Consider the following 25,747-nt stretch of genomic DNA (forward strand, 5'->3'; position numbering starts at 1 on the left):
ATGCAATTTTATGCAAATCGACTAGTTTCCATTTGGAATCGTTTACGGCAGTGTTGCGATGAATTGCGTATTGGAATATTTGCTGTTTATTTTTCTGGTTACGATATTTCATTTTTTTCCCTCACCACCTCCCTGCGTTTAGTTTATTGCCAATTATTCGATAATGAGTAGTTTTGCCGATTTGAGTTTCAACGACGAATTTCGGTCGAGTTGCACCACACGTGATTTCTACAAGTTAATGGAAGACGACTTTTTGGAGCTAGGTTTGCCTCCCCTTATCGATAACACATTGAGATTTCCGAAATTTGCTGTAAAATTAGGCATACAGCCGACCGAGTCCGTTTGCATTCCGTGCGATTCTAAATGCAAATTATGTCATCGGAGTAATAGAGAAAGCTGTTTCTTGCGATGTAGTAAGTGCGGAACGAAGACTTCTGCCTTTGAAGGAACATTTAAAAGTAAATTTGGCCACATTTCTTGGGGTTGCATTCTGTCGTTTATATGGCCAAGTAGTAATAAATCAAACAGAGGGAAACGCCAATCGACCAATAAAAGAGCAGCCGAATCAAAAAGAACAGGAAAGTAAAGAGCCGCACCAAGAGAAAAGGAAAGTATCCAAGCTGGCAAAACCGAAAAAAGAATGGATCGGAAAGGAAAAAAAAAAAGTAGGAAGAAGTAGGCAACCACCATCAAAAAGTGAGTAAAAATATCCTTTTTTTTTTTTTTTTTTTTTTTTGGTTATTTCGGTTAACGTCCGCGGAGTCTGCAGAGAAATTCAAGATGGCGGCCGGAAACGCGGCCATCTTGAATCGAGGGAAAAATTTTTTCCCGCCGCAGTCTCCAACGTAGGGAAAAATTTCCCCCGTTGCCATCTCAGAACCTAGGGTAACATTAACCAAGAAAGTTCCACTTCCAGTAACTTTTAGTACATTACATCAGAATGCATAAGGTATAAGGCAAAATAACATTCCAGATGGTTTTCTTACTTTTATCTCCCTCCCAATTTAGTTACTCTAACTGGTCACAAGTACTGCAATGACAATGCCTTTGTGTCAAGGACCCCATGATCCATGCAATTTTTTCTTACAGGGTTACATTAAGGACAGACAAAGACTTTGTACCTCTTCTTTCACATGGCTTGTGCAAACTGGAAATGAGAATTGAAGATTCTGTAGTTATAGGAACATCTGACATGATATCCAAAAAGTGTGACAGAATTTGAATACCACATTCACGTCAGTGTTTGTCACATCAAACAGGCCCTCGTATAGTCACTGTAATGTGAACATTGTGAAACAAAGCCTGGCCGCAATGTGCATGATGAAACTCATAAAACATCAGCTAATGTATCATATTTTATTAATAAACTTCTGAAAGTGTTACTTTCTTTACAGACATCATCTATTATTAAAACCTAATTCTTTTTCATAATTAGTTGCTTCAATTCTACAGATATTTCTTTAACTAATATTTAAAGTAATAATAATAATAATAATAATTTCAAAATACTTGTAAATATAAGGTCCAACTTCTTTAAAAATTGGTTTTTCACCCTTTAAAATATCATCCGGATTCGTTATATTAAAGAAATAAATTTTTTGATATACTGGAATAGGAATGTCGCTCCATATTTTAAATGTTAACGAACCATTTGAAAGTGGCAAATTCTAATATAAAAATAAAAAGAATTAATTAAATCAAAATAAAATAATTATAAATTTATAATCATATTTTTAAAAACAATGCAGATAATTGTAATATATATTATAATTAGTTATTGCATAATACAACTGTTGAAAATGATAATTTAGAAAATATTAGAAAATAATCTGGCATAGCTCCATGGCTTTCAATATTCAAATTTTAAATTCTAATTTAAATTTAGTATTAAAAAAAATTATTCTTTTATTATGAGGAAATTACATGAGGGCTATTCAGAAATCAATCTCCGGTGAGAAGTTACAAAAAACAGGAAAGGAAGAAAATAATTTTATTATGTACAAAAGTTAGCTATTGATATATGTAGAGCCTATTTCTCAATGTAATCATCCTGTATATTCAGACACTTAAAATAGTTTGAATTGAGTTCCTTCATTTCTGCACCTCCTCATCATTCCTCAGAAAAAAACATTTTCTGCCTAGGACATAATTTCATAAACATTCTGTGAAACTTTTGAATGACTATAAGCAGATTTTTAAATGGAGAGGAATGTTGACAGGCATTGCATTTTTGAACAACAATGCAAGCTCGTACACAGATGCTTGCACAAAAGATGTGCAAGCAGTTTCATTGGACCTATTTCCACACCCATTGAATAGCCCAGCTCTCACTCGGACGACTTTTGTTTCCCACAGATGGAGGTCTGGCTGGAAATGCAACATTTCCACATAAATGAGAAGCTGATGGTTAGTGTAAATGACTGACTCAGCTACCAAGTAACAACTTTCTTTGAGGAGGGGATACATATACTCATCCCAAGCTGACACAAGTACCTGATTTTACAGAGAGATTATGATGAGAAGTATCCTCAACATACAGCTAAGCACTATACATAATAAAATTGTTTTCTTCCTTTCTGAATTATCTAACTGCTCACAAGAGGGTGATTTCCAAATCAACCTTGTAGATTTATCATTTATGACTGTATCTTCACTTCTTTCCTAGAAGTTTTTAAAATATATTCTAACAGTGATTTGATTATGTTCCATGTGTGTTGATGTATCTGTTGATAAACTTCTTGTTTGATATGTTAAAGCTCTGTTTATGAAATAAAGTTGTTGGATATAAATTGTTATTTTCTGATCAACAATAATCCTTTGCTTAGTGGATATTTTTGTGTGAGTTTGTCATACCACTTTCCAGTTTTGTGATGGTGTAGTAGGTACAGACAATGAATTCATTCATGTCTTCAGTCTATTCATCTGTTAGCATGGACTGGATTGTTGCTGAAACACTGGTTAGATTAGTGTATGTCAGTGGCGTGCGACGACATTTGACGATAGGGAAGCTATGCCGGCCCTGGATAGAATCATAGGAAGCATTATACGATATTTTGGTATGTGGCATTCATCAGCTAAACCGCGTGAGGTTGGTGCTCTGTAAAATGCATGCCTGTAATCTGGCTGCATTACACAATTTAAATATTTTTGCCGTGGAAGCCGTGCTGTATTCGACAATACAGTGCTTCCGTTGGAAATATGCATATAAATTTATATTTGAATATACAATAGCAATCTTATGTATAGCAATTTCACATGTATAGAAATTTGTAATAAAATACATAATGCGGTTATAATAAAGTATTAATTTTAATTAATTCAAAGCATGTTAAAATATGAAAATAATAGCACAATATGTATTTATATTTTAGAAAATACAAGGGAAGCAGCACTTCCACAGTTTCCATGGACGGCATGCCACTGTTGTACGTTATTCCTTGTGTGCAAGAGTGAGATGGTGAATGTGTATGACGCAGTAACCATACGTAATCCAGTGCTGCCTTCACCATTGATGGCCAATAAAGACTAACAGATTTATTAAACATAAGCATCTCCCTTATCCATGAATACTTGTTAACCTGAGTGACGTCCAAATCAGTAGTAAGCAGAGAACATGTCAACTATCTATTCTCTGCATTAGTAGTTATGCCCATATCATCAATGGCTGATAAATCAGCCATTGATAATATGAGAAACATGCCATTTATTAGCTGCCTATTCCAGATCAGATCTACTTGTGGGTCATTCTCTGTCATTTCTTCCATATACTTTACTGACATGAGTGACTCTACTGGAAGCTATTTGCTCTATGGTTTATTGGTGCTACTGTTCTTCTCTCATCTCAACAAAATGGCAACTAGCAAGATTATTATTATTCTAAAAATAATTTTACATAAAAAGAAAGTTTTAAGATCTAAAATTTTATTCAAATAAAAATATATTCAAAGCTAATTCATCATCAATTACAATTACATATTACAAAATACAAGTTATTTTGAACAGCTTCATATTATGATACTTTCTTAAATCTCTTTAAATACACTGAACTGTTATTTTACATACTTCGTTATCTTCAAACCTGTTACCGGTGCATCCTCCTACTTGTACACAACTGCAACCAACTTAAATATACCTAAAAAATTACCTGGGAAAGAACAGTCATTGTGGTTTGAAAATGTTAGTAAGGAGATATTTAAGTTGGTTGCAGTTGTGTACAAGTTGGAGAATGCACCGGTAACAGGTTTGAAAAGTTTGTTGTTATTTTACATTTTAAATATTAACAATGCAATGCCACTTGAAATAATTTAAAATTGATTTTATGGTTATCATCATTCAGAGCTGAATAATAAAAGCCTCCCTATTCAGAACACATTCATAAACAGATTGACACTAAAATTTATGTACAGATTATGATGCAAAGGATGTAGAAAAGGATTTTTTCGAAAACAAAATTTAGTCTAAAAACTTCTGCTAGAGAGCACTTTACATAAAATACAGTAAATAATGAAAACCAACTTTAAAGTGACATTTTAATCCGTTATTTTAAATATTACAAATGAAGTCAGTTGTTTAATTTCCTCTAAATTTTACACCTGAACAATAGGACACACATTGAGCTACATTCCTTACATACAGCTTCTGCAGAAAGCATGTCCCATGTAAAAAGAATAAATATGTTTTGGTTGTTTTGTTGGGCTGCAATTTGAAAAAATTGTAGACCTATATTCCCACTGTCATCTGTCCATCCGTCATCTCAAAAATGGCATTAGATGAAAGACGAGACCAGATATGGAAACCTTAGGGGCAGGAGACCCCAATTAACTACATATGAACTTCCATTGCAAACTGGAAGTCATGTTCATGTTATTTCAATTCAAAATTTTCCCCTCAAATGAAGTTAGATAGATGACCAGCATGACTCTATTGCTAAAGGACAAGTATAATGTACAGGGGCAAGTCACTACTAATTTTAGATGGAGAACATATATTTAAAACTAAATAAATTAAAATTATGATTAAAGCCTGCAACTGGGCATTGTGGCGATGAAACAAGCAATTATTTATTGTGACATGTATTTTCCTATAAAGCTGAAGTGGAAGTTTTTGATCTATTTTTTTTTTTTTTTTTTTGAAAAATCCTTTTCCACATCCTTTGCATAGTCTTTTTATACAAATTTTGGTGTCAATCTGCTTATTGGTTAGGGGCCATCCATAATCACGTAAGGATGATTTCGGCCATTCTAGACCCCCACCCGCCCCCGTGTAAGAAACCGTAATATTTTCTTTGATCCTCCCCTCCCCCTTTCTATCTTACATAATATTTAGGCATGATTTTATAGGAAGATTTTAACAAAAAATTTTTTTTTATGAAACCCTAAAAACCTTAGGTCCAAAATATATAATTATTAATTAGTTAATTAATATGTACTATTATTTATTAAGCACTTTATGTGAACAAATTTAAAAATATAAAAATTTAATGAATTCAAATGAACAATTTGTTATAAGAACTTTATTATTTAATTATTAACAATGTTTTTATTATCATTAATCAACATCATAATATTCATTTTTATATTAATTTTAATTTTCACAAAAGGACGGAAAAACTTTGGAAGATCGACTTTAACAGAAACATCATACAAAATAAAACGAGAGAGAATAGAAACCACATTCTGTTGCTGCATTGATTACATCTTGGCTAAAGACAAGAAAATAAACTACATGCTGATAAAATATGCTAGGTGCACCTGAAGACTAAATCATAAAGCTTGTAAAACTCTATATAATGGGGCAATACTACCAATGCTACTTTATGCAGCCTCTAGCTGGGATCATGTAACTAGTAAAAATTCAGTAGCAAGTAAATTACTCTCTCTTCAAAGACAGTGTCATCAGAATTTCGAAGTGCTGCAGAACTGTTTGTACTAATGCCTCTCTGATACTAGCAGAGCTACTTCCTTTGCCACTATGTATTGTAAAAAAGGTTCTAAACTACTACATCAGAACTACAAACATCAAAGGCTCAACAACAGTCTCTACTCCTATCTATGGTTGTTCATATGCTACCACCTTGCAATTACCCTACTATCTGTGATCATCATCCTGTAAACAAGGTTATCCCCATGTAAGGAACCAAGTCCGAGCGTTATTTTTATTTTACTTTTATTTTGCTTATTATTCTATTTTTGTTTGGGGGCTTATGTTTTGTTAGGACGAAGGTTTCCTCACCAATCACCTTAAGTATTTAAAAAGAGAAGAAATAAAACCCAACTCACCGACGAAAGAAAAGCGCCATAGGACTCGCGCACATTTGCGCTTCCCGAGCGGCTAAAAGTATAAAGTCCGCACCGAGAAAGAGGGGGGGAACCCCACAAGCACGAGATAAACTCGCTAGACCTTAAGTAATAAAAACGTCCCGGAAAAATTGTAAAAACAAATAATGTAAAAGGTTAGTGAGTAATTGTCGGAAAATAGGCTGCCAGACAACGAAAAAAGTTCTTGTTAGCATTAAGTATGTAAATGAGGGGAGTGATCGCATTCAGAATTGTGACGTCACCTCACACTATAAATCACGAATCGCAAGTGAAGACGGAGAGGTGAATTCCGGATAGCAACGAGCTTGGTGAGCTTCGTAGCAGTAAGAGAGAGGTGTCCGATAGGATTGAATAGTTCCAAGGTGATTTTGAAGTGATTCGAATATTTGATCGACGATAGGAAGTCTTGAGAATTGATGAAATAGGTTCCGAGTATATTGAGGTGACGATTAGGATCTATAGTTTATAAGAATTATTGTTATAAGTTAAGGCTTGGTTTTGTCGGATTCCCAAGGGGAATAGAATTAAGTTAGAAATAGATTGAATTGAGTATTGTCGGGTTGATTTTGTTGAATTTCATTGAATAAATTTATTGTTTGATTTGTTGCTAAATATTGTACATAGTTATTGCTAAACGACTAATTAAATCATTGATTTTTTTCTATTGACAAATCTTGTCATTATTTAATTCGGTGCACGCTTAAAGTCCAGGCCTGGCACGCTAACGCGAATCCAAGTAAAGTACCCGGTAGGTTAACGGTTATTTCCAGCCACGGTAGAGTCGATAATCGTTGTAAACTAAAATAGTACTTTACACCCAGGGTACATTTGGTGTCATCTGCTTCCTCCATGGATAACTATGCAGACATTAATATCTACACAGATGGGTCTAAAAGCTTCCTTCACGTTGGCTCAAGTATCTGTATCTTCATCCAAACTGACATATTTCACCCAAAATATGTTAGACGGTACAGATACCTCCCACATACCTCCATCTGTCAAGCTGAAGATGATGTTGACTACCAAGGGACTGCTTCAGTGGACCACTTTAATATTAAACAAAACTCTGTCTATCAACATTTAGGGGAACCTGGAGCAGAATGGGGTAGCCAATGAAGAAGTTAAAATTATGTCAACAATAAAAGAGAAATAACAAAAATATTACATTATATCCTTTATTTATTATATTTGGTACATAATTATTTAAATTAGATTAAAAGAATCAATTATTTTGTATGAAAAATAAATCATTAAAAAAAAGCTTTGCCCACATCCCATTTGCCCTGCACTTGGGACAGAATGGGTTATGAGATTAGTGCTCAAATATTAGAAAAAAAATATTAGTCTTGTTGCTTACAAAACTCGCAAACCAGCACAGAATTGTCATCGTCGCTGTCTAAACCTGCACAAGACGTACAAGCCCATTTTTTGCATGCGACACACAAACAACAACCTTCACCTATCTTTCATATGTATCATCTTTCCCATTCCGCCCCGGGTTCCCCTACAGCAGGGGTGGCAAATCTGTGGCACGTAAGAGAAATCATCTGACACGTAATGTATCATATGATTTCTGTCCTTTCCAATCATCCTTTCTGTTTATCACCTGATCATTCTTGTTTCAATCAGATTTTTTACATTTATTCGAATTAAAGCATATTTGTTTAAAATATCATTATTCGAAGTCTAAGACTTTGGCATGCATTAATATCTTTAAATTTAAGTATGCTTACAATATGGCATGCAGACTCAAAAAGGTTTGCCATCCCTGCCCTACAGTGATACTCAGTCTGTCCTAAAAGCTCTATTAAATCCCAACTGCAATAGCAATAAAATCACATATATCAAGCACCATATTAAAAATCTTGTAAATAAGATAACTTTTATATTTGTTCCTAGCCATACTGGCATGCTTGGAAATGAAAAAGCCAACTTTGAGGCTAGGTCAGCAGCAAAGGAAACTGACTTGGACTACACTCACATCCTCTCACGTAGCAGTCTTAAAAATTATATTCATGACAACGTTATGCAAAAGTGGAATCAACAATAGTTGAGCAGTAAAAACTAGTAGAACAACAAGACTTTATTTTCCTAGTGTTGAATGCAGGTCTCATCACCACTTAGAGATTTAACATTTGCTACTGCTCAACTACTTACTGAGTATGATAATTTTAGAAGTTACATGGGAATGTATAACTGGGTAGAAACTGCCTCTTGCTTTTGCTCTACAGAAAACCTGGACACCCTCAACTATATGATCTATCATTGTCCAATTTACAATCAACATAGACTTATTCTAAAATTAGAAATCTTTATGCTTCGTTTCAGGTGGCCATGTCCACTTAATAAGCTTGTTCAGAAGCCACTGTTTGATGCATTTTACAATTATGTTCAAAAAACATGGAAGAAAAACTATTTATAATTTCTAATTTCTAGTTTTACATTTTAGTTTTCACTAAAAGCCAAATACTAATTTTATGTTTACTTTGTATCATGTATTTGGTTTATGTATTCTCAGCGTTTGCATAAATATGGGTGCACTTATTCTAATATTAAAAAAAAACAAAGCGAAACCACTACGTGGCCCTTCCCCCATGATAAAAAATGTGTCTGCTAGAGTTATTATTCTATCACGTCACACGAGATGGCATTAGTACAACAAGTATTCTTAATCAAAACCACCAAATTGAAGCCAAATTCAAAACTGCACCACTCAACAAGATCAAAAAATAATAAGAATATTATGTAAGAAGAAATCTATTACCCCCCCACCCTTAAGTAAGAAATCGTAAGAAATCTTTGACCCCCACCCACCTCAAAACACTTTACGTAATTTATGGATGGCCCCTTATAGCTAAAAAAATGGTCTAAATAGAGAAACTTTAATTATGGCCATCCTGTAATTTCTTATTAACTTAAATTGTCTCTGTTTTCATTTTTATATGTATAACATTCAATATAACATTAACAGTTATAAAAAAAAATTGTTAATACTCTACATTCATGTAATATCTAACATACTGATATATTTATTCAATTCTGGGAAATATTATCTAAGTGTAACTTATGTAAGAATTATATAATATTGTAAGAATGTAAAATAAAAATACTTATAAACTATGTAAACATTAGTAAAAGAAAGCACTCTTTAATAAACTATAAAAATGCATCTTCATTAAATCAAATCAATCATTACAATTTACTAAAAACATTAATTAAAATTCAAAATGACTAGTTTCCTAATTAAAAAAATTACCTTGCTTAATAAGAGATGAACAATAGTTGGAATGCAAAACAACAAAATTATGCCTATACACAATAAAAATAGGGACAATCCAAGTAATATGGCTGAAAATAAAATGGAAAAATAAATTATTAAACACTGATTTTAAGAATTATAGAATCGTAAAATTAAAATATCATGCACAAAACTATCCGAACATCACATCGGGTTGCAAGCATTTAACACAAACTTACTACCTACATTGTCATAACCAAATAGCAAATACAACACATGAAAAGCTTGCACACAAACAAAACTACTACAGCAATCATAATACAAATACACACTTCACACAATCATAGAAAATAACACACACAAATGAGACCATAATCAAGCCATAATTACAGACAGAACAATCCATTGCATTCATTAACAAACAAAACAAAATCACATACACCATAGACATAGCTATATCAAAACACCCACATTATACAAAATAGGTACACTGAAAAAATAAGTAACTACACAGAACTCACACAGAAAGTAAAGCAGCAGAGGATAATGGATAAGGTACTTATGCCTATATTTCTTGTACCGATGCCATACCACTAAACTACACAAGTATAGAAACATTAGGGCTTCACAATAGCGCATACATCACACTACAGAAAGCTGCCATACTAAACACACGTCAGTCAGGAAATTCTTAAACACAGATACACTAACAACACATAAACGAAATAATAGCTTAAGTTTGGTCCAGCATAGCACTACATACTGGTATAAGTTGAGTAGATACATTCCATTGACAATAATGAGTAATTAAACAATTTTGCTTAATAGTTTATTAAATATTTGATAAGAACACAGAAAAAGTGTACATATTAAAATAAGTATGTGTTCCATATATATTTAAGTCAGAAAAAAGACAATCCTGACAATCATTAATTTTATTTTTTTAATATTTATCATGTATTTAACATATCTTTTGTGTTTTCAATGTTTTTACATTGATTTATTATTAAAAAATTTTAGACTATTATCAAAATAATGTAAAAACATAGTAATTATATTACAGAAAATCCTTGTTAATTGAAACTTGAATAGTTCAAAATCCCATTAGTTCATAACTGTACTATTTGTCTTGTCTGGAGATATAGAGATTACAAGTTAAGGAATTTGGTTAGTTCGAAATTGGAAGCGAAAATTCTGTCCGAACTGTGATACGCGTATGTTAACTTGTTCATTTAGATCAAAGTGCCTCCATGCTGTAGAAGAATAATAGACCAAGAACAACTCTAATCTGGTCAACAGGGTTTTGCTTTTAGTAACACATTTTTGGGTGTCACCTTACCAAAGAAATACTATTTTTCTCTTATCAGAATACGGCGGGATTTTGGAACTCAATAATTTGAAGTGACAATTATTTCCTCCCTTGAATTTCACACTTACAAGAATTTCCTGTAATAGTTTTTTCTTCTTTATGCTGAATTAAAAGTTTGGGTTGATTTGAAGCTTGCAAGCTTAACAAATACATTAAACAGATACTAAGAGAAAAGTGACAAATGACTTTAACATTAAAAAATTGTATTAAGATGAAAAACTGGCCAGTATAAAAAGAAAGTATAGCAGAGATATAGAAACCAGTTGTAAAAGTAGCCAAAGATGCTGACTCCGGAGTAATAACAGTATTTACCATATTTAATTAAATTATTTATAACTTATCATAAATGTAACATAAAAAATATCCTTAATACATAAACAATTTTAATAATTATTGTGCTACAACTTGACTATTAATATATTTTTTACTATAGTATCTTATAGTAACATTTATTTTTTTTTTATAAATCTGAACTTCAAAATTTATATTATACATAAATCATATATATGTACAGTACTGTACATTAGTTTATCATATTTACTGTAAATGCTCAAAAAGATTTTAAAAATTAAATATTTATATGTAAATAGTTGAGATAAAAATTATTTTGTATTTTAATCTATGTATAATCCATTGCTGATTATCAATTAGAAATTAATCAAAACGTAAATACAAGTTAAATTTATCTAAAGCCGATAACAAAAACTAATAAATTAATTATAAACTAGATTAGCGATAACATATATACTTCTCAAACTAACAAATTTTATCATCATCAACTAAATAACTGAAAAATTAGTTTGTTTTTACTTAGTTTTTTTACATCAATTTATTCAATAACTTGGACAAACTGTTTGTCTTGTTAAGTTACAGCAACACAACACTTGGTTTGATGGCCAGATGGCAAAGGGGTTCAGCCAGACAGGTCCAAAAATCCCCAGGAATTTTTCGGGGGTGATCCTACCGGATATGTTGGGACCCGTTCCTCACTACCCAGCCACCTCATTGTGGCCTGGCCAAATCCATAATGGGCTTGCTAACGAAGGCCCTCTTAGTGCCCACAGGGTGAAAAGAGTAAAAAATAAAAAAATAAAAAAATGCAATTTTCCTAGGGTGATGCCTTCCAGGAGATCTTTTTAAGGGGTAACTGGCCCCTATTTAGGCATTACAGGCATGGAGAAAACTCCATGTGGCCAACCTGTCCCGGTGAGGTGCGAACCCATGACCGAACTACCAGTGTTCGGGAATGGAACCACTGGTGGACCCTTGGAAGTACGGATAGACAATGTTACCACCATCTAATAAATTTTATTCTAATCATATTGATAAATGAGTTTTTCACAGGATGGTAGAACTACATGCAATAATTCAGCTTTATTGAAATAGTCATTAATAAACTTTTCAGGTTTTATTAATTGCATTTTAAAAAACTTTTAGTTTTTATTTTATATCACTTAATGGTAAAAAGTCGATTTTATTAATGTATCTCGTATCCCTGAACTTTTAGCATGATATAGCCTCAGTGTTAAATTATTTAATAAATAATTGAATTATAATTTTAACATGTATAGGATATGATTTATTGTTATACTTATGCTACCTTTCCATGTGAACTTGATATTATAATTATCAATCTTTCACTGAAATATCTTTCAAGTTATCACTTGTAGATCTTGCTTCTTTATTATTTGTTTAAAACATTGATAGGAAGAGGAAGACAATGAAGGATCAAAAGCAACGTTATTATGAATGCTTGGTCTCCACAAGCCAGTTGTCCCTGTGGTAACTTTTCTGGCCCCACTTTCGTGGTCTGTACATGAAGATCAAGCCAGGTTTTGCTTTTCTTGCTCTATACAAAGTTTCTGTTCTCACTTAGCTCTTGGCTCACCTTAGGACACCTGCATTACCCTTTGCCAGATACACCATCCTGGTTAAAAACTCCCTGCCTGAAACTATCATCAGGGCAGATCACTGCAACTGTTGTATAACCAATGGTAGTCAACAGTACAGTAAAACATTTATAATCAATGCCTAATAAAAGATATCATTTAAATTATGCTGAATAATTTTTATATGATATTAGATCAATTGTTTTAGTTTCAAGACTAATCTATAGTATGATTCAACAGTCAGTTAACATATTTATTTTAAGATTATTTCAAGAACATTTGAAACTGGTTAGGAACAACTGCATGTTGTTATGCCAAATTCATGCTTTAACTAAACAGCAAAATTATAACAACAGATTATTGTTTGAGATTCAATTTTATTTAAATTTAGGACAGAAATTATTATAAAATTAAAAACATCATCATTATAAAAGTTCAAGATTTACTTTTAATCTGAACAAGTACTTTAGTCCAAAATTAAAAAGATTTCTCCAGACTTAACAGGAAATTTAATTGTAGATCAAGCAAATTGTATCTTCTGTTACAGTTAAATTCTTTTTAACTTCTGACAAGAATACTTGTTCATATTAATAAGTACACTTTCATAAATTATAATAGAATTAAAACATTGCAAGTTATATAATATGTATGTTGTATAACTTAAAGCTAACTGGCAATGTATCCATCCCATAAGCAAAAGTTGTGGGTTCAAGTTCCACTCCGGGTTGATTCTTTTCTTCCAAAACATTCTAAATTATTTATTTTAATAAGATATGGTGCCTGACGCCTCCCTCTAATGGCAAATTATTTAGAAATTAATTAAAAATAATTGTGAAAAAGTAGCCTGACGTAATCTGGTAGTTGTTTGGGTTACTGGGTGTCGAGATGTTTGTATATGTATATAAAACTAAGTTGTAACAAAAGTCGTTTCAGCTGACTGACCTTTGGGCAATCTTACATAAAAAAATTAATTAAAATGCATATTTATAATAATATATATAAATCTGAAAGTTATGTAATAAACTATTATCACTGATTACAAAATGTATGTAATGAATCAACACAGCAACAGACATTTTAACTTATAAAATCTTCTCTTCATTCTGAAACAAAATTAAAAATTTTCTGTGCTGAAATCATTTAAATTGCTCAGTAAAAGGTAGAAGGTTATTATCTGATTTAAAATAACACCCTCCAAGTATGTAATATATGTGCTGTGTCTCTACTATCAATAGTTGTTCCTTTAGTAATAGTTTTATATATTTCAAGTATATCCAAACATTTAAGATGTGATGAAACTGTGGCTCGATAGAGAAAATGAGTTCTAACAAAAAATACTTCAATATCTCAGTCTGAAGCATAAGGTAACAAAGGCAGTAGTACCTTTGACAGTAGTGTGGCTTTATAATGGAATGTTGATGCTTTTTGATTCTAGTCAGGAGATATCTATAGATAGTACCAATGTATTTATAGAGCCAATTCATCCTGCAGTCATTTAACAGAATTGTGAAAATCCCAATAATTTAATTAAAAATCTACAACAACATTTACATATATCAACCCAATTTGATTATTAATGCCAAATGAACTGCCAGAATATTCAGTATGGAATTGAGAGCACCTTTCTCAATCTTTGAATTATCTGGCATACCCAGAAGAGAGCCAAGGGGCATTTGCACCCTGCAAAGAAAAAAAAACAAACACTAGAAAAATGTTCAAAAATCTTTTCCTAATTAAAATTCTTCTTTTTTTTATGTTGTGTTGTGTCTTCTATTTCTATACTATTTATGAATTATAAATCACATAAGACGGGAATTAAAACTAAATTAAAACTAATAGTTTTGTATTTGAAAACCTCCACGAGTCAATGCAGATTGATCTTGCTCTTTTGAGTGCAGAAAGAGAAGAAACTGAAAAAATTGACTTTGATCAATCACAGACCAATTTGTAATAATGAAAACAATGAAGATGCACTTATAATTTTCATGTAGTGCCATAATTTGTTAGTTAAAAAGTTACCAAGTTTGACTTGTAATTTTGAGATGCCTTTTATTTTTGATGATGTTTCTTATTTGATTATCTGATTGATTGTCTGCATACAAATAGAAAAACAAAACTGTGTGTGTTGAGAAGTATCCGAGAAATAAATAATATTTATAGATAACAATCATTTATCGAATAACGCACTTAAAATTCCATATGTTTGAAGTATATTATTGAATTTATATTGCCAAGTATGTTTAGTAGAATTTAAGACATTAGTTCAATACATAATTTGGTGTAAAAATTTTATATTCTCATCATCTGTATTTATAAGTCAGTAGTAAAATCTTATTAATCTCTTTAAAAACCAAGGAAATAATTCTGTTTATTTTTGCTCTAATAGAAATACCTGGTACAGTCCTCTCAAGCTTAAATAATTTGCATAAGTAAGTAATAAGAAATTTTTTGAGTTTGTAAAAATGATCAAGAGCCCAGATTGGGCTGGCATAAAATATTGAAGAAAGAATTGTAACATTTAAAACTCCAAATTAAAATTTTCAATCAGAAATCTTTAATGCAGAACATAAATATATAGTATTATCGATTAGTGTATTAATTTTTACAGTAAAGATTTTTAAATGTTGTTGAAATAATCCATTCCAACTAAAAGTAATACCCAGGTATTTTATATTGTTAACAATTTCAAGAGATCTGCCATCTAAATAGAAGTCTTTTTCTTCATTAGTTAATTTAATGTTTTTTCTAAAAATAATTATTTTTGTTTTTGATGCATTGATTGATAAATATAATGTTGATAAATATTTATTTATTCTATCAATTTTAAGCTGTAACGTTATACGGGTTGGCACCAATAATACTAAATCGTCTGCGTATAAAATATAATGGAAACGACGTCCACTAATATATATTCCTTCGTTATCCTTAACGAATAAATTATTTATGTCATTTATGTAGAAATTAAAAAGATACGGAGAAAGAGGTTCACCCGGAAGTATTCCTCGATTTGTAATAATTTCTGGATTATTTAAGTTACCATTTACAATATGAAGTTCATAAGAAGAAAAAAGTGCATAATCGAATCTGAAAATCTATGGCCTGCACCATATTGTTTTAATTTATTAACCAATGTTGGAACATGAACGGAGTCAAAAGCTTTGGCGATATCAATAAAGGCAGCGTATATTTTTCTATGTTTTTTCTGCAAATATATTTGAATAATTGAAGATAATAAGAAAATAGCAAATTCTGTAATAAGAATTTAATAAAAGCGTATTGAAATTTAGAGTTAAAGTTAATTTCACGAGTCCATTGTCGAAAATGGTTTACTAAAATAGATGTAAAGCATTTCCTTGATACCGGCAGAAGAGCAATCGGTCGGTAGTTCTCGGGTTCCGTACGAAGTCCTTTTTTTATAGATCAGACTAATTTAGCTGTATTCCAAATTTCAGGATGTTTTAATGTTTTATAAAAGTAATTGAATGAGTCAAGTATAACTTGTTTGCCCAAAGGAGGTAAAAATTTGACAAATTTGGATGTTATCAAGTCGATACCAGGGGCCGATTTTAATTTCATTTTCCGAATTGAATCCTCGAGTTCGTCGTAAGTAAACGGCAAATCGTACAAACTATTATTTGAAGTGAAAGTTTTTAGATTTAATGGATTGTCAATATTTGGAAATATATTAAAATATTGATTCCAAGCTGATATTTCTATGTTTATTTGTTGATCAAGTTTTTTTCTTTCTTTAATTTCTGTATTGTTGTCCAGAATAAGTCTGTATTTCTTGTAGAAATCAGTTGGTGTTGCAAATTTTTAAAATAATTAAGTTTTTTTGATTTTAATAAATTAGAATATATTGTTTTTAGTTTTTAATAGTCCATAAATGATTCATTTGAATAATTTTGATAGATAACAATAATAATAAAAAAGAAAAGGAAGACCATAAAGTATATAAAAAGAATTAAGTACTGAATGGATGGAAGAAACTGAAGTGGGGCCCTTCATAATATTATAACAATTTCAATAAAAAAATATGATTCTGATCATTGATATTGCTGTAATTTAAAATAAATTAGAAAACTTATTTTGCATATAATTTTTTAAAATATTTTATGAATTAAGAGGTGCAATAACTGCTTAAGCAGATACTCAATCACATACATCCTTGTATAGCAGCATAAATCTTTATTAATGTTTTCAGCATTATTCAATGATCATTATCAGATTCTGTGTGTACCATCCTTATAATCTAAAGAAATTATTATTGGTAGATGACCTTACAGCAATGGTTAGAAAATTTACAATTTATTTTAAAAGGTTTTTAATCAAATGCATTTCAGATTGGTTTATGTTTCCAACCCCTCTACAGTGCCGTTAAAAATACAAATCATAGTAAGGTTCACGACATTATTAAATATCACATAAAAAAAGAGGATACAATAACATATAACTTACATATTATATGATGGTGCATCTTAAAAAACATAGAAACATAATTTTAAGATGTACCATCATATAATATGTAAGTTATATGTTATTGTATACCCCCTTTTTTACGTGATATTTAATAATGTTGTGGAAAATTATTAACCTTTTTCTCTTAAAACACAAATTTTAAACACCAAAATCTGCAACATTATCATTTTTATTTTAAACAAGATAATTTTTTTTCAGTATTTATTTAATCAACAGATAATTTTGTACAAGTATAAAATAAAATGTTTACTTACCACTTGATTTATAAAAAGTCATTTTCCAAAGATATCAAATTTCAGCTATACATTAATAGCCAACACTATTGAAAACAACATTTTAGATTATTATATATACAATCATTTATAATAATTTTTATATTTATTAAACATTTAAAAGAAAAAACAAAAAAAAAGAGCAAGTTACAAAAACATAACATTTGATCACTAGCAAAAGGAAATTACTGTAGTTACGAAATGATATAAAACACTTCCTTCAATATATATGTTATTAAAAATTTTACTCAGTTTTTATAGAAACAAAATGAATTTAAATCTTTGAAATTTGAATATTTTATTTTCTTAAAGCTTATAACAAGAGCTTTTTGTAGAAATTTTTTTTCATCAAAGCATATTTGAATTTTATACATACTAAATATAATGAAAAAAACTATAATTACAGTTTAAACTTGTATCTAAGTCTTAAAAAAATCTTTATTGTTATAAATTCTATGGTTAAAAAAAAGTAAAGGAAAAACAAAGAGAATAAATTTACTCTATACAATTATACCAGCCATGCTAGATGTTTAAGAACAGTTAACATGGCTTATCTGAGATTAAAAGTAATCTTAAATGTGTTCTGGTAAACTTGTTAGTTTCTTTGGAAGATGATGTATGTTAAATTCATAAAAAATAAAATAAAAATAGCATAGAATCAATAAAAATTGCATGTATTTGTCTAAGAGAATGCATGTATAAACTTCCTTCTTGCACCTATCTATTCGAGTGTTGCAGTAAAAGAAAACAACCTTTTCTCTAGTATTTATAATATTCCTCATTTTATTATGAGAATGACTGGACAATCAGCATTTTTTCAGATTTATGAAATGATTGTGGTTATTGTTATGAATAAAACAATAGTAATAACTGTTTTCCTTTCAAAATTTGTAGTATAAATGTATAGTATTTAAATTTAAATAATTGCAAGTCATATTTTTTACAAAATGAACTAGTAACAATAATAAAAGTATTTTTAACACTTTCATTTTGACAAAACTCAATTAAAATTATGTTATTAAGACATTTAAAATTATTTTATAAACTTAAAAAATAGTTTCAGTATTGAAATTTTTATGAATTTCTATATGTGATTATATTGGTAAGTGTATATCAGCGAAACAGATAAAAATTACTTAAATACAATAAAGCATTTAAAATCCAGTCTAACTGGAACCATATTCCTCTGGATTTTCAAATACACACGTGTAAATTAGCATTTTAAGTGCCGTAAACTTCAAACATACCGTAAGTCGAGTTTAGGCATTGTAAGTTCAAGCCAGTATTTCAGAAGGAATACAGAAATACAAAGATTCAAAAATAAAATTTACAGAATCATTACATTTAAACAAAAATAAAAAAAAAACAAATTATGAATTTTGAATGAATGTTAGAATCAACAATGCATGGCTAAAAGAACATCAACAATGAATATGCTTCACTGTACTTTTGATATTTCGATGTTTCTCTATGAACGATATTGCCTGCGGAGGACAGTTAAATCCTGTCGAAAGTAATTGTAAATCAAATCTTTTTCTGTAATGCCGATAGACAGTTGTGTGGCTTACCTGTTTCTAAATAATATTTGGCATGTAAAATTATCTATATTTTATTAAAAAAAAACTACTTTACTGGAAAAGTGCTAATACAAACTGTTAGTTATGAGTGAAGCAGCCTGCTAAAGGCCAAAAATATTTTTGTAATAAAAATTTGCTGGAAAATGTGAGGAAGGTGATCTATTGTGGTTTAATTAAAGCAAATGTATATTTTTTTCATTAAAATAATATTACTGCAGGGAGTTACCTGTATGGCTGTCTTCTAAATTATCTGGCATAAATGGCAATGCATATGCATGAAAAGCAGAAGCTGGAAGTGTGAGTCCCTGCTCCAGATAAGTTATTTCAGAATATTCTAAATTCAATTTCAATTATCATATTTAATACAAGATGGCAACTTAATTGTCTACTTTTAGTCTGAATTAATGTAATTTATATTTAATTAATTAATACTGTATTTCCACAAAAATAAGATATAACAGGATGCTCGTAATGTAAGCCCTCCCCCTAAAATGAGACCCAGTTAAGATCATCAGCCAGATGGTCGTATTTAATAAGCTATGTCTGTTGCAATGCACGACAAATGTACTGAATTATAAAATATTAATATATATATAAATAAATATTATATGAATATAAATGAATTATAAAATAATATTAATATAAATATAAATAAATATTATTATTGACATTAATACTTAAAATAAATGATAATATAAATTAAGTATTTGTAAATACCCAAGCAAGCACCTTTGGATGAGAAGTCCCCTGAAAATATGACCTAATGCATTTTTTAAGACAAAAAATTAATATAAGACCCAGTCTTATTTTCGGGGAAACACAATATATAACCTGACAAAATCTGGCTCTACCATTTGATTATTAATTAATATGTAACTCAAGTTTTGGTTTCCTATATGAGTATGTAATAATGTAAGTTCTGATAAAATATGAAATTACTAAAACAAATTATTTGGAAAACAATACTTGAAGCTATTATATAACTAAAATATTATGATGTAACTTATTTTATATGTTAAAAACAGGTTGTAAGGCTCAAAAGTTTCTAGCCCGATCACTTTTAAACAATATATGGCATATTATTTTGTCATTGGCTGATCAATTAATCTGTTAATAAATTGAAATGAAGTTTTGTTAAAACATGTTAAGTTGTTACCGAGCATGCATAGTTAAAGGTGGAAATTAAGGTTAATTTATGGCAAAGCACATCAAGTTTTACCATAATGGTTTGTTTATAATCCATCATATCTGTCCAGCTCCACCAATCCACAAACCTGGAAAATGTTTATTGAATAAATCTGAGACATCTGTATGATTGTGGAATGGTGTGCCATCTTGCTGAAAGTACTGTATATGCATCCTTCTATGATGCATTGTTTAACTATGAAATGAGAAAATTTTCCAACATATCCAAATAGAAAATACTGTTGATAGTTTCCTTATGGAAAAAGTAGGACTGTACACTATTTTTGCTAAGAGCTCAAAAGCATATTCAATTTTGGATTTTTACAAAACATGTTCCATAGTTGCTTATCGATTTTCAAAGCCTCAAATTTTGCAGTTGTTTGTAATTGAGATAAAATGTTGATTCATCACTGAAGATAACGTCCAGGAATGTATTGTCTATCTCAATCCAATGCAACGTTTTTGTATTGTACAAGATAAACTTGATGCATTTTGTTATAAATTTATGCCTCAACCAATTCTGTTAAGTCTTCTGATTAAAACTTTGAAAGCATACAAAATTTTAAAGACCTTTTCAAATCATTCTATATAAATATTTCAACTGCTGTTTACAGCATTCAGATAACTTGTTATACATTGGGTGATCGGTTAATGAACAGTTCAAACTGTGAACAAATTGGACAATGAGCACTTTTGCGAAAGATTTTTATGTTTGGACAACAAATACATGTTCAGATAATGAACACATCATAGAACAAACACAAAAAGAAGCGTGGTAAAATAACAAATACTGATTGGTTTTCCCTTGTCTCCAGATGACAATTTCAGACCTTTTGGAGCATGGGGATGTTGACATCGATGCTCAACCCAATACCAATTGGATAGTATTCCTTCAAACTTGAAACTTTCCCTCATTTTTGTTTACCTTTCTGACAAATAATTTTTTTATAGTCTTTGCAAGACTGTCGCGTACTCGTTAAGTTTTGCGTCAGTTTTTATTTTCAAAAGGTGAGAATGTCCTGTCGGATATTCATTAACGTTTTAACACCAAAATTTTGAATTTCATTTGGGCCTCGCATTTACATAATTCTTTCATGTGCTAGTTGATTTCTGTTCTCTGAATTTTTGTGAGTGATTTTCTGAACTTTTTATTTCAAAAAGAAATTGATAATATAATGGAGCCTAAAAAAAAAGTAAAGTGTCAAGAACCGTGCTCACATAGAAACCAAGCAAGAGATAATAGCCAAGATAGAGATTGGGCAGATGTCTGATGTTATTAGGCAGTATGGATTGAACAGGTCTACAGTAGGCACAATCTTAGGTAAGAAAGATATCAAGAAGACTCAAGCAACTAAAGGAGTAACAAAAATCACAGTTGAGAAAGAAAGAATACAGGATTCATAGAAACTTTAAATGTAGTATGTTTTCTAACTTGAAATTAAAATTGTTTTAGATAAACTAGTGATTTAATAACATAATAATATAAACATAAAATCAAAAACACTTATTTTATAAGATTATCATTGAGTTTTATACTGAGAAATGTTTGGAACATCATTTTTAAGATTAGAAACATTTAATTCTTATAATAAATCTAGTAATTTGTTCAAATGATTTTGACTTTTATCAATACTTAACTGTTTAGTTTATGAATATACAATTGATCATTATTATATTACGCTGTTAGATATATTAATTACTCATACGTTACTACAGTATTAATATACAGTGGGTGATTGGTTAACAAACATAATCCGTTCCAAGACGGTATTCGTTACCCGAATTGTTCGTTAACTGATTATTGATTTACCATAGATTTTTATGGGAATTTGATTAATTTGTTCTAGAGACACCAAAAAATAATAAACATAGTGAGAAAGTATATAATTTTTTATTTTATATGTAATAATAAAAATACACATATACAAAGTCTTGCATTTTTATCAGTCGTTTTTTTTCCGTATGTTGGAATTAAAGAATCTGTCCAACGTCGATTGCTTTTCTCTCTTCTTTGGGATTTTTCTTTGGCTTCTTCTTTATCTGCACTAGCAGACTCACCATGAATTTCTACATGTTTAATGCCAGATCTTCTAAACTTTGCAAATCATCCAGTGGTAACCTTGAATTCTAGCTCCTCGTGATGAATATGGAGTTTGTTTCTTCAGTTCTGCAAAAATTTCTCTAGCTTTCTCTTGAATGATAGTCATACTAGTTACATCTCTTTTCATTTCCTTTTCTTTTATCCAAATTAAAAACAATCTCTCCAGATTAAGTATGTTATTTATTTGTGATTTATATCACTCTAATAATAATTCTTCATTTAGAAGAATTATTTTTCAAAAACTTAGATGAATAAACAATTCTATCAAAGTTTCAAGGATGACATCCACTAAATTAGCATTTACCAAAGTGGGCTCTGTAGAGTCCTATGGCTTCACAAATCTTTTAAAACATTTTTAAATTAATGAATCAAATGCATTATTTGTTTATTTTATAACTATTTTTAAGCAAACAGTTATTTATTTCAGTCGGCAATACATCTCAATTTGTAGTTGCCATTTACTCTTACAACCGACATTTCATTGAATGGTAAAGATAAAATATACTGTACATTGTTTATTAATGAACAGTTGTAAACAATTACATATATTTTAATTTAATTATTTAATGAAATAATAATAAAAAATAAAACATTAGGGTCTGGTGACCTCATTCTTTCTCTATCAATTGTACAAATTTATAATAAAAAATGCCAAGTTGTGAAAGTTCCACAAAAAAGTTCTCTTTGCTTAAGGGCTCTGTTTTACCAAGAAATTTGGGAAATGCTGAAATAAGTGACATCACTTAATTAAAAGTTAATTTTAAACAATAGAAATTTTAATAATACATAAGAGCATTTTTGCCTAAACTATGGGCTTTACAAAACAAACTTAGAACAAAAAATCTGCTCCAATAGAAAACAGTTTGAATTTCATATTAATTAAACTCATTCTACAGCTAAAAACTGCTGAGTAAAGATAATTTAAAAGTAATGGTTTGATTGCTTTGTATTTTGATGAATTTTAAAAATTTTGAAATTTAAACTACTTTCTACTTAAGTGTTGTTCTTCTTTGATGTTCTCAGTTGTTAATTGAAGATGCTTATTTTCATATAATTTTATGAAAATTTCTACTGAAACATTATGGGCGAGTTTGATTAAACTAGATCGGAGGTCACAAACCGGCGGTCCACGGACCAGATATCCGACTCACAGCTTTGATTTCTTTTCTAAAAGACAATCAACACGCCTAACATCTTGAAGGGATTAAAACAGAAAACATTCAAACTTCTTTTTATGTAAGCGGTAAAAGCCCGGTATGCAAGCGGTAAAAAAAAAAGGTTCTAACAACGGTCAACGTGGCCGTTGTTAGAACCTTTTTTTTTTACTTTACGGTACATTTTGGTTTACCAAATAATAGTGAAAACATCCCACATCCGACATACATCTATTTGACCGGACCTTCACCGTGATCGAGTCGGAGATTCCCGACCTAACCAGTCACCTATACATTACGATTTTGCTTTCATTGAATTCAATATTTCAAAAACAATATTGAATTAACAGAAACCAATTAATCAACATATTAAAAATTAAACAAGTTGCACAGCAAGATCACATAATAATGTAATGTATTTGTGAATTGGCCTCATATATAAATCTTGTGATGACTTGAAGTTTAAGCCATTGAGACTATTATTAACTTAACTTAATGTATTTTGGTATACAGCAAAGTCACAAATACAGATCTACTTACAAATGAGGTTTAATCTTATAAATTATTTAATAAACAATAACAATTGGATACGTGTAACGTACAATATATAACAGAAAACTGAACAATACCTTATCCACGGAGACAATACCATCTCTAAAATAGGAAAGATGCTAAACTCTATACACACGTGAAACAGACACATTAAATACCATCCATAACCTTCCCTATCCTCGAGACTCCCGCGCACGAACGTCATTTCCTTTACGTCACAGTCACGTTTTTTAAAAAAAACAATAACATGACGTGTTGAATATTTTTAGATAATCTTTTGTTCTCTTTTTCTCAAATATTTCATCTTCTATGACGTGTATTCGAACGGATAAATGTTTATTGTTATTATAAACATTTCAATTATTATTAATCTAGATAAAATTGAATTTATGGTCGTTAGTTCGAGTCGTTTACTCATTCAAATGTGTCTAATGAGAGAGTAAATCGCGTTTAATCTTAATTTATTTGTTTTTTATTCATCATGGAAGGGTTTTTTAAAAATGGATAATGGATTCGCGCATTCGGCGCGAAGCGACACACGACGAGTCACTCTTCGGCGCTGTGTCGCTTCGCGCGTCACTCTTAACATTCTACGCTAATTTTTTTCTCTTGTTTCTTGTTTAAAAACAAACCCTTCAGATATTTTGTGTAATTTAATGATAGTTCAGTTATATTTATCAGACTTTTTTACAATTCTCGACCCAGAAAACATCAATTTATTGTCATTCTTATGAAGATACGCCTTCAATTTCATTGAGATTTTATCTTAGTCACGCCAATACATTTAGAATTACAGGCCTACATTTTGTCTTCAATAATGTACGATTATATGATTAAATAAATGGTAATTACTTATTATAATGGGTAAAATATACGCGCGCGCGACTCTCATCGTGTGGTGCCAAATTTCAGACAGCTTTACTAAAATTATCTTATAAAATTAATAATATATCCGCTTAATACAGCCGAAGACTGAAAATATTTTTGAATTTTTATAAAATAAAAAAAAAAACAGTAGATTAGTATTGTTTGCTGCAAACGCTAAGCGAAACGTTTATATCGTGGCGCGATGCGACGCGCAATATGCCATGAAAAATTGTGTAACACCAGAAAATTACGTAATAGTTTTGTAACGTTTGCATGTAAATCGGATTAATTAATACATTTTTAGGATGAACTCATTCAGTACAAAAGTAATTTAACTTACTTGAACTGTTTTTAGTTTAATTCAACACAAACAACAATAGAACAACACAGAAGGTGGCTATCTGACTCTTAAACTAGTTAATGAATTAGGTCACAGTCACGAGATTCTTATGACTTAAACATGTAGTCACATACATCAAGTAACAATCCTTTTTTTTTATGTGCAGTAAATTTATAAAAGTACAGTTTAAAATGTGCAATTCTTCTAACATTTAAAAAGAGAAAGTTATTAGTAGAAGAAATGACAGGAAGTTAAAACCTGTTTGTCCAGTAAATAAAATAAGGAAAAATCAAACAATAAAATAAAATGTTTCTACAAAAGAAAGTATTAATTTGTCACCATAATTTATGGAACAAACAGGCAAATTTGTGTCAAACAATCAGCTGAACTTGTGTGACATATATTAT

The 25,747-nt window shown here is 30.2% G+C and overlaps 1 protein-coding gene across 2 annotated transcripts in view; it reads right to left on the minus strand.

Annotated features, from left to right (window-relative positions):
• LOC136982234 (scavenger receptor class B member 1-like) overlaps positions 1 to 25,487 on the minus strand; it is a 47,752-nt gene extending 22,265 nt beyond the window's left edge. Inside the window, exons 1-4 of one of the 2 annotated variants that reach the window (XM_067278692.1) lie at positions 25,341 to 25,487; positions 17,547 to 17,611; positions 9,574 to 9,665; positions 1,510 to 1,667 (exon numbers count right to left, since the gene is read on the minus strand). In XM_067278692.1, coding sequence (XP_067134793.1) covers positions 1,510 to 1,667; positions 9,574 to 9,665; positions 17,547 to 17,568 — 272 coding nt within the window. In that variant the 5' untranslated portion in view covers positions 17,569 to 17,611; positions 25,341 to 25,487. Of the gene's footprint in view, positions 1 to 1,509; positions 1,668 to 9,573; positions 9,666 to 17,546; positions 17,612 to 24,210; positions 24,337 to 25,340 lie in introns of those variants that run through there. The other variant, XM_067278690.1, reaches the window with a different exon arrangement.
• Positions 25,488 to 25,747: the final 260 nt, after the last annotated feature.

Source organism: Centruroides vittatus, unplaced genomic scaffold (assembly GCF_030686945.1).
Source record: "Centruroides vittatus isolate TY-2023 unplaced genomic scaffold, ASM3068694v2 contig_817, whole genome shotgun sequence".
NCBI classification, from domain to species: domain Eukaryota; kingdom Metazoa; phylum Arthropoda; class Arachnida; order Scorpiones; family Buthidae; genus Centruroides; species Centruroides vittatus.